General features: G+C 37.0%; 1 protein-coding gene across 1 annotated transcript; it reads right to left on the reverse strand.

The window, feature by feature from the left end:
- Positions 1–6,436: 6,436 nt before the first annotated feature.
- On the reverse strand, positions 6,437–11,290 carry LOC117115920 (diablo homolog, mitochondrial-like; the record flags this gene model as incomplete). The annotated part of the gene is made up of 2 exons (XM_033259806.1): positions 6,437–8,555; positions 11,089–11,290. Coding segments are annotated over 2 exons (390 nt in total), but the record flags the coding sequence as incomplete, so codon positions are not given.
- Positions 11,291–11,749: the final 459 nt, after the last annotated feature.

Genomic DNA, 11,749 nt, shown 5'->3' on the forward strand with positions numbered 1-11,749 from the left:
ATTGGTCAGTTCTGATTGGTCAGTTCTGATTGGTCAGTTGTTACGTTTGATTGACACACAGGAAAGTATAATACATACTGCAAGTATTGAAATACACGCCATCGTGTTGGGATTCAATATTTCGACATTAATTATGTCATCATCAGGAATGATGACGACATAATTAATGACGACATAATTAATGTCGAAATATTGAATCTCAACACGATGGCGTGTATTTCAATACTTGGAGTATGTATTATACTTTCTTATCTGAGATTAATCAGTGGACCTTTCGGTTTTTGGAAAACACACAGGAAAGGTTCATTAATAGTGGTCTCTACGATGAATTAAAACCCGAGTCAGTCTTTCTAGAGGAGTGAAGGAGTTGCACACAAGTTAATGGGCCTGACACTAGTGTTCTGGTATCCAGAATACATCTCTCATATATTCGGGTCCCTTTACCCTCCTATTCGGCTTCTGGGCAGTAAATTCAGCACTTGTGTGTTGCTGCGTGTGGAGTGCACGTGAACGTCGTGTGAAGAGGCCGGTTCTATAGGGGCCAAACCTTTGGCCAAACTCTCTTCAAGTCTATTCATTTGTTCTAGTGTCTGGTTAACATTCCAATAGACCTTTCCCGAGTGTCAATCAAACTCACTAACAGACCAATCAGAACAGCGCCAAGAATATGTGTGCGTCTCAAAAAGACACGTGTTGTCACGCAAACGCACGGTGTTTGCGTATTTTTTAAACGGTTTTCACCACTGACCTCTACTATGATTAGCTATTATAGTAGAGATCAGTGGTTTTAATAATAGTATCAAAGGGGCGGGGCTTAGCGGACAGGTCCATTTCAGGCATTCTATGGTCTTAAAATCTTCGTTGGTTAGTGTCGACAAGTACGCCACCATCAAGCCCGTATATCATTATATATTTATGGTTTACAAATAGGTTATGCATTATTTATGATGAGTCCTTTTTGGTGGATAGGATTTTCGCATATTTATTTGTAGCCCATCGAGAACAAATAGCTGTTCGGTTAAAAAGTACACAAAAGTGTAAAAATGATGCATAGCAATATCCAATTCATACACGAGAGATTTTATGTCATTGTTCGAACAGTTTACCAGTCAAGATAGTTCTATTATTTGACATTTTTACAAAAGCCTTTTGGTAGGCCTACTATCAAGCTCATCCGTGCGGTTTTAAGGTACAAGCCTGCTCGGGAGAAAACGAATTTATTCGTCGGTATAATTGCAGGATAATCGTAGTATTTGGAATTTATTTGTTGGTTCCCTGTGGAAACACCCTAGAGTTGTACCTGTTGCACTCTATCAACATTGGTATAGCATTTCGTTATTAAAGGCTTATTTATCAAAAGCAAATAAGGCATTAAGTATACTTGTTCAAGTACTTTGAAATTTGTATCCAATGCCAGAAAATCCGGACAGGTCGGATCCAACATCGGTTCAGGTGTCGGTAAGTGCATAACAGATTCATAGTTGTAATATGGAGGGTTTTGTGGTCGTATCAACTATGAATAACGACGAACGCGTACTTAACTCAGACCTCGCACAGTTTTACAATGAACAGTTGCAGTGTTGGGTATGGGACATATACGTACACGTCACTACAGCTTTGGTGTACAGTGATTTTCATTTGTACGCAGCAAATGCAACTTTGATCAGTGGCTTTACCGGAAGTCTTAAAATGGGGGAGAATGTAAAATCGGGGATCGATGTCTATGAGGGGCAACAGCTGGCAAAATAATGTTATTTTGTATCTACTTGAGCGTAAATTTGTTTGCTCGAATATTTTCAATAGGGGAAACTGGGAGGGGAAGAGTCTCTTCAGAGCCGGGGCTTGGTATACCATTGATTTTGATGTTTCTATTATGGAACTTGATCGAACCTCATTCCTTACTTATCATTACTTTGTTAAATTGATTATTAATGTTAACGTTGATTAGTGTATTAACTATAGGTTTACTGATTATTTTCATATATTCCCTTTGTAAGTAATTATCGGATAAATCACATTGATTTATGTTTCACGTGTGTGCTTCGAAAATTAAGTGTTGTATCGGCATACCGTAGAGTGCCAAATCAACTGCCTCCAATCGGATTCGAACTTCCAACGAACACCATAATGGCCTAATTGGAAGGCCTCTGCATAGACATTAAAAAGGTCCCGGGTTCGTTAGTTAGTTGTATGAAGGAATTGTGTCTGAGGTTAAATTTGCGTCTGTCTTGCAGTCTCTATGATCTAATGATATATATTCGCCTTGATAGCAAGATACTACAGGTTCGAATCCCACCAGAGACACTTTTTTCATACAACTGCTTAGTTACCGGTACCAACCGGGACGGTCCCGCACTTAAAAGTGATTTTGAATGAAACACGCATTTTGCAGAAACACACAGGCCCGTACGCAGGAGAATTCTTATTTGGTGGGTGCGAATTTGTTGAAAGTGGGCCAAAATGGCTGGGGGCCGCCAGGGACAGGGCACATTGGGGTCGAGTGGGCGGAGTTCCCTCGCGCTAGGTATTATAAACCTACAAACACATTAGGCCGGACCTAAACACGTTTAGCTTCTAAAATGTGTCACCAAAAACGGGACAACATTGCGTGGAGCTTTTAAAATGCTCCACGCGGTTTTTAAAGTGTGGGGGATCTAAAATACCTCAGCCACACCATGGTTGGGGCTGAGGTAAGAAAATTTATGATTATGGCACCTCTACATCGCCGAAAATGGCATTCTCCGATTTTAACGAGAATAAAGAAATTTTAGTGAAACCTATCGAAAGAAGGTCAGTTTGTACAGGGCGAGTCATTGACACGCCAGTGGCGGGGGAAAATACTCAAATTCCTTAAAAAGCTTATACAGTTAAAAGTCCTTGCTTGTGTTATAGTAACATAAATCAATCCCCCTGCCCACTCTCACCTTCTTACTCGAATACGTATCTTGGTGCTTTACTGGAACGTCGCGGCGCTAAGCTGCACCGCTACCAAACTACCATTCGTACCATTGCGACACTATTAATTAAACCGTTAACTAGTTAATCGTAATTTGTCAAAATAAACTTAAATTGACGGAGGCCGATGTCCCCATGGAGGGGTGTCCACCACAGTTGTATGTTGTCATGGCGAGATAGATTATCTTGACAAGTCGACATAATACAAATTGTATCTTGTCATGACAACATAACTTTTATTATGTCGACTTGTCAAGATAACCTATCTCGCCAAGACAACATAACATTTTTACTATGTCGACTTGTCAAGATAATTTATCTCACCACGACAACATACAACTTTTATTATGCCGACTTGTCAAGATAATCTATCTCGCCATGACAACATACAATTTTTAGTATGTCGACTTGTCAAGATAATCTATCTCGCCATGACAACATACAACTTTTACTATGCGACTTGTCAAGATAATCTATCTCGCCATGACAACATACAATATGTATTATGTCGACTTGTCAGTATAATCTATCTCGTCATGACAACATACAATTTTTACTATGACGACTTGTCAAGATAATCTATCTCGCCATGTCGACATGATATGTATATTATGTCGACTTGACAACATAAATTATCTTGACAAGTCGTCAAGTCGAATGGCACTTAGGCTGTCTCTTATACACATCTAGATGTGTATAAGAGACAGAGTCCCCTTTCACAACAATGGTAGAATCCTGTCTGAATGGCGTTAGTGTCGTAGAATCATGGTCTTACTTACCAGTCGTTAATATTTATAAATGGTTTAAATTGATTTTTTGATAAAATAAAATTGACTTTATAAACCTACCGTAATATGGTACAGCCCAAGCAGTGATGGTTTATGTTGTTTGTACGAGACGAGTCATTAATACGCCAGTGGCGGGAGAAAATACTCAAAATTCCTTAAAAAGCTTATACAGTTAAAAGTCCTTGCTTGTGTTATAGTAACATAAATCAATCCCCCTGTCCACCCTCATCTCCTTACTCGAATACGCATCTTGGTGCTTTACTGGAGCGTCGCTGCGCAATTGGTGCACATTCGTACCATTGCGACACTATTGATTAAATCGTTAACTATAGTTAATCGTAATTTGTCAATTTGAACAAAATAAACTTAAATTGACGGAAGCCGATGGAGGGGCGTCTACCCCACTCCCCGCCCCTCCCTCAGGACTCTCTTGGCCCACCCCGCTATATAAGACACTGCACAAAAACGAGCGGGAGTGGCCGGGCGTCGCACGAGATATTTTGGAAGTTGTCCAGTGGCGGTGAATCCCCACAAATTTTGACAATTTAAGGGTTTCAAAGGGTTATTTAATCGATTTTAGAGTCTACTAAATTTTAGAAAATACATATAATAGTGGTGCAGGAAATTCACCAGTAGACAGCCGAGGGCATACTAGGCTATGCAAGATAGGGTTCTGTAACATGTGAAAACAATAAACAAAGTACGATCGAACAGCAGACAGCTAATATTTTTCAAAAACAACACAACAGATCGTATCTTCATCATAGGCGAAGCCTGTATTTAATCCAATAAGTTATGGCCTTAACGGCCCCAATAAGACATGTTTCGGCAGTCCACTACCATCGTCAGTTATCTATTGCACGCAGGCAATCATTAATATACGGGAGTAAAAATTCAATGTTATGCATGCTAAAAAATTGTGGAATGAACCGTAACAGCACTACAAATCAAAATATAAATAAATATAAGCTGGTAAAATCAGAGTGATGAGTATTTATGCCACAAAGGGGGGAATGGAATGAATTCAGAATGACAAATTTAAATTAACATGAAGAAGCTGTTTGTTCAGTGAGGGCTGCTCCCACTGAATATGCAAGGCTTCTTTGATTTTTAGAATTTGGGTTGTAGAGGCGGAGTCCAGTATCGTGAAACAGTCCTCATTGGCTGATTTTTTACAGTGACGTGAACTTTTCAGATGCTTTAATGCGAGTTCTCCCATCCAGAAAAAATCATTTATACAACATATCAAAAAATTGTTTTCCTCCGGAGTCTGACTTTAATATAATATGCGAGTTCCCATCCAGTGTTAGGTGGTCACGCATGCGTGTAGAGAAATGTCAGCTTGTTTCGCCAACGTAACAAGCATTACAGCCTGCACATACAAATTTGTTGGTCTCCGTTCGCGTGTCGTTTACGAATTTGTATGTGCAGGCTATAATGCTTGTTACGTTGGCGAAACAAGCCGACGTATCTCTACACGCATGCGTGAGCACCTAACTCTTTACCTTATATTTATTTATATTTTTCTTTGTAGTACTGTTACGGTTCATATTCCACAATTTTTTAGCATGCATAACATTTAATTTTTACTCCCATATATTAATGATTGCCTGCGTGCAATAGATAACTGACGATGGTAGTGGACTGCCGAAACATGTCTTATTGGGGCCGTTAAGGCCATAACATATTGGATTAAATACAGGCTTCGCCTATGATGAAGATACGATCTGTTGTGTTGTTTTTGAAAATAAACAAGTATATAGACCTAGCTAAGATCTCAATTTGTAAATGCTTTTATTGTATTATTTTAACTAATGTAGATATCATCCCGTACCGACTGCTGAGGAAATACAATTACATTACATTCATTGGATTGAATTACCATAATTGAATTGGTTTCATCTTTTTCCAGGGAGACCAGGGAGTTGTTGAGACGAAGAGGGTACTTCAGCAGGCTGTGTTGCTGTGTCAGACTACAGTATGTGACTGACCTTGTGTCTGCTTCTCCCAATAATATCGCGGGAACCTGGTTGTGGGAATGTTTTTCATTGAATTCACTGTTACTAGGCAACTTGCAATGCTGGCAACTTGGTATTACGCCTATTTCAAACAGTTTATTTCCATTCATGACAAAGTAAAAGCATAAAATACAAAACTGATCAGTGAATGTATTTCATTTCTTAACGGGCCGGGTGTGCCGCCAGGATTTACTCTACGGGGCGGGCGACTCCCAAACGAGAGATTAAGCGGGCGTACCCCGGAAATTATGACAATTTAGGGGTTTCAATGGCTTATTTAATCGATTTTGGGGGTGGCGCCAGTGGGGGGGGGCACAATTCGTCGGGGAGAAAAAATATTATATGTATTTTCTACATATTAGTAGACTCTAAAATCGATTAAATAAGCCTTTGAAACCCCTAAATTGTCAAAATTTTCGGGGCTTCGCCCCGAGGACCACTTTCGTGACCTTTGAATCGAAGCTCGACCACGCCCACTTTGCTTTCGTCGGGGAAATCTGACCCCTCGTTCGATGTCCATAATCAAAATGTCAAAGAAAAAACAATTTTTTAAAAAATAATTTTGAAGTTTCCTCGTGTTGTCGGTAACGTTATGTTCGTATTCTTGATTTGGTCTAAAACAACACTACCCGTAGTAAAACCGTACTTCAAACACTTTTGACACTACAAGACGGCTGCTGTACTCATGCGGTAGGATTTAATTACTCCGTAAAAACTTTTACAGTATACAAATTATTATGCGATAGGCCTACTGATCGTTTAGATAGAAGCCATTTTGTTTTGTAAATAATTCACAACCACAACAACCACTGAACGATAAGATGAAACCTTAACAATGTAGGCCTAGTAGAGGTAATAAAAAAAAATAATTTTTATATGCTAAACTTGTTGATTATACTCAGGCTCGTATCAGCCCGATGTGATTTGTTCTCGCGTCGGGTTTGTGCATGGAGGAAAAACCTATCTTTTCATTGTAAGAATTTTGACGTTCCATGACTGGGGGGTAATGATGTAGAGGACTAATGATGTAGAGGTCTATCTTCGGAGACAGTTTATATTGAATATTTTTTTGCAACTGACACAAAATATAACACTATACATTAACTTTGTTAAAATGTGTCAAAAATATATATTTTTTAAAATAAATTTTCCCTCATTTTAATAATGTTTTTCAACGATAAATATAAAGCAGGTTTGGCCATGAAGTAAGCGAGAGGCAGATTTTTTTATACGTCATTATGATGACCTCGAATAACTTTTCGCTTTACAAATTAGATTTCGTTCCATTTTCAACATTTTTTCATTTGGTTAAAATGCCCAAAAATCTATGATATTAAAAAACATATTGCAATTATATTTAATATTATCAACATTAAATATAAAGGTTGTGTTTGGTCATGAATATGATCAAAGATAATAAATAGAAGCGAGAGCAGTTTGCGATATAGTGAAACGTCCATGGAGCAATTTTCCTGCATCCTAGAGGCGGCGCTATAGAATATGTTAATAATCAATAGATAAATCCAAGGTACCGCTCGAGTTTGTTTGTTTCCTTAGTTTCTCCACTTCGTTAAATGGTCACATTATTTCCTCCATTCTAGAGAGGGCGGACGTTCCAACAATTTTAATGCAAAATACGCGTAGAGCTCATTCTTCTGCTATTTAAGTTCTTTGAAATGATCGGTAAACAAAGTTCCTCACTTTTTAGGGGAAAAAAGAAAATTAGTATTCTGCTGTATTTAAAATCTCTGCAATACAATGTGAGAATACTAAGGTGTCTAGGTACTATGACAAGTGACAACTGAAGGCCCTATCACTGTGAAAACATTAAAAATTCGAAGTTGTTCAAAACCATCAGTGCATAGTTATTGTTGTTTTTGTAGCTAGCTTGGGATCCTTCCTACTATTAGACCTAATTTTTAGGCAGTAGCATTAGCCTATCTAGGCCATAGTTTTTCTTAATTTATTATTAATATATTATTATGAATACATTCATGACGTTTTTAACACCATGGAAACATCCATCACTTGGATGATAGGTTACACCTGATAATATTAAAATGCAAATGTACAAAACTCGTTAAACGTTGCCAACTATTTTGTTCATTAGCCTTATTTATGTTTTGTTTCATTAGCCATAAATGTTCCTTTATATATTTTCTAAAAATTCCTTCCATTACAGTTGAACAAAAATGTTGGAGAATAACCCATAACTTGAAGCGTCATTGGGCTAAATTGTGTATGGACGTGGTCCGTAACTACCTACCGTAGCTGCCGTAAAGATGCACTTATAGCAGCTACATGTAGTCAGCTACATGTTCACATAATTCCACAACGACAGGGGCTGAAATGGACCATAGCATCAGGGTAACCCCCTACTCTTTCGAAAGATACAATGGGTTCTTTAAAGCGCACATACACACACCAGAAGTGTACGCTGGAACTCCATTTTTAAGTCCATATCTGAGAAGACTTGGTTCTTCCAACCAAAGCCTGGATGAAGAGCGGTCCAAACGAGCGCCGATGTTATGGCTGTAGTTAGCGGTGCCCCAGCCCTACCGCTCGGCATCTCAACTTGCCCATAGATTTTGTATTGTCTGCTATCATTAGCCTTCCTCATCTTTGGAATTTTCTTTATTTTTAGAATCCTCCAAGTTCATAACATCTTCAATATCATGCTGTTGAGCTTGCGCCAATTCACTCTCCATTTTCTGAGATGATAGTCGTGCGTTTTCCACTAGTACGTGTGTTGTATGTAATTTCTCGTTTGCAGTAATAGCAGAATACTCGCATCCTTAAAAAAAAAAAACAAAGAACAGAAAATTCTTAACAACAATTATGCTTATAAAAATCACTTCAGTCTATTATTATTATTAGAAATAACCATTCCACCTTCAGAACATCGGGTGATCATTGACAAGAAAACATGCTTGTTAATTCTTATAATCTTAAACCCTAATCAAGACTACCCTAATAAATTTATCCTATACTATAAAATAAAAAATTGTATTCTAATATTTTCTATTACCATTTATTAGTGGCCGAATACCCATGTCTTTGAAAAAACAAAATAAAATTCCTTAAAAACAAAAATAGGTAGCAAAAATGGTTATAGTAATTAAAACATTATTCAATATTTTCTGTGTGTTAATTCTCATTTGTACGAATGGAACAAATACCGACATCTTTAAAAACAATCAAGTGTTAAGAGCAATGGTTAGTTTAGCATTTTAGTTTTATTTATTTTTTAGGTAGTAATAATAATGGTTAAAGTCCTTAAAACGTTAATTCTCTCTATTTTATTATTCAATATTTTCTATTGTGTGAAATTTCCCATTTGTACTAATGGTACAACCACCCACGCCTTTGAAAACAAAATAAAATTTCTAATAAAATCAATCTAGTATCAACAATAGTTAGTGTCAGCATTTTAGTTTTTTATGCACATTTTTATGAGAGCTTTACTGCCCTCTATAATTCATTCATCGTAGTATTTAGCATCCTTGCACTATGAACTGTTGATACAATATTTTATAGTACTGTTGCATTATCAATGACAATCATTAGTAGAGTATTTGATGCAGCCCTATCCTTACAATCATAATTGATTCTAACTGAGGTTATTAGTATACAATGGATAACAATATAAAATTATAATACAATACTACCTTATATTTATTGATTAATCATTAAATATATAAAGATATACTCAGTGTGGTCAAACTTAAATAATAATTAAATTATGTAAAATTACAATAATACCATATTTTTATTAATTTATCAATAGAAATATATCATAGATATTCTTAGTTTAGTCAAATTTAAATAAGTAAATTATATAAAAATATAATACAGGTCTCCCTCCAACTAAAAAACCCCTCCAATTAAAAACCACCTTCCTGCAACCCTAAATTAATCTTTTATTTTTATAATAAAATTTCTAATCAAAGACCAAAGCTGCTAAAGACCATAAAAACCTTAGTCTAAAAATAGGTCTTTTACTGGATGGAGAACTGTACTATATTATTTCTATTGATTTATCAAAATTAGTATACTGAGTGTGGTTAAATAATATTAATAATTATATAGAATTAAATTGAAGTCTATTTCCTTTAAAAATAAACTGATTACGGTTGATGCTGATAATTGATGCTTGAATTTTTGGAGGCTTCAGCGCCTCGCTTATTTGAGATAGAAAATATTGGTGTGGCGCTTTCCATGCCCGTTCACATGTTACCTATCTCACATATTCCCGTAGGCCTATCATAGGTCCTACCTCATCGTAAATAAACGTTTATAAAGAAATGGTTGTGTCTTCATTGTGTTATTTATTTATTTTTACACTGTTTACATTGTATTAATAACCCTGTTTCTCAAAGTGTTTCATTACACAGAAGGTAATATATATACTCTTCAGCGTGAGCGGCGCTTAGCTAAAAAAAAAAAAATCAGGTTTGGTGCGGTGCTTACTTGAGTGCTTGGTGCAATGGTTGGGTTTCGGGTCCCTTAACTTTGAGGATGGAGTTTTTATTCCTTTTTAGTGATTTTGCAGTGTGTTTCCTTGGGCAAGGCAGTTTACCTATGTTTGTCTCTCTCCACCCAGGAGCATAAATGGAAACCTGGTTTGATGTGGCACTGATTGTATTACTGTGTATTTCACTACTGTGTATGTTTACAAGACTGGGTATACTTCCTAAGGAGCAAACAAAATTTTACCTTGTACTCGCTTGCCAATGCATGTTTCATCCAATGACCAGGGGCAGTATTGGGTTCAAAGTGGGGGGTGGGGGAGGCAGCCGGCTGGGGACCCCTATCTTATATTTTTTTTTAATTAGAAACAAATATGAAGTTGCATTCAAACTTAAGTGAGTGTGCCATTTCTGGCCATCTAGAGGTGTCATAGGCCTAATCATTACATATCTTGTCAGCTTAGGTGATCTAGTTCCTGTGCTCCTCTATTTCAATTCACCTGGATTTGCCATTGAAGGAAAACCATAGGCAGATTCAATGGAGGCCCATGCACACTGGGCATAAATGAAAAAAAAATGAAAGGTATATTCAAATATTACGTTCAAATTGAAGCGAGTATTCCATTTCCAGCCATCTACTGTCATCATAGCTATTTTGTACCTCAGCTCCAACCATGGTGAGCTTGGGATGGTCTAGACACTCCGTCTGTAAAAATCCCTCTCCCTGGGCCCCCTCTATTTCCAATTCCTGGATCTGCCACTGGTAATAATGTTCTCACTAATTCGATCATGATTTAGTTTGAAATTGTCACCATAAAATTTTTCAGATAATAGTATTAATAAGGGACAATGTGTTACCTGCAAGGTACGCGACCTCCGCTGCATTCTCCAACACCTTTCTGGAGGTGTTTAGAAGGCCAGTGAGTTCCTGCACTGCCTTCACCTTGTCATCGACTTCTACTCTTGCTTGGATTATCATCTGCCAAAGGTCATCCTCTGCGGACTCATCTCCAAGGCACTCGGCATGTAGCTTCAACAACTCTACAAGATCGTTGATCGACTTCATAGAAAAATAAAATAACATTAGCCACAAACTCCGAGAGAATTATATTCTTTAATTGGGGCTTTACTGTTATTGTCTTGAAAGCCATATCTATGAAAATGTATTGAATACTGTATAGACAAAAAGATAAATAAATTTGAGTACTATTATTATTAAATTATCTATTTGTTAATACTGTCTTATGGTGCTATGCAGCAAACCTAATTTGAATATTATTTACTATGATTTCCAAGCTGCAAACTAGGGGCCTGTTTCTGCTGCTTATCCTCAAAATACGATATAAAATATACCGTATAAATACGGTATATTGTAGTGAGCTTTCTTCTTCTCGATAAACATGGTTTCTTTAAAAAACCTTGTAATTTTGGTTTTCCCCCCACAGTTGAACTGTAAATGTCGCTATATTTTCAGTTCACATTTTGCACTTTCGCTTTTCCACATGTATAATTAATGAAC

This window comes from Anneissia japonica, unplaced genomic scaffold (assembly GCF_011630105.1).
Source record: "Anneissia japonica isolate Jap-2015-1 unplaced genomic scaffold, ASM1163010v1 scaffold1786_len174244_cov121, whole genome shotgun sequence".
NCBI classification, from domain to species: Eukaryota; Metazoa; Echinodermata; class Crinoidea; order Comatulida; family Comatulidae; genus Anneissia; species Anneissia japonica.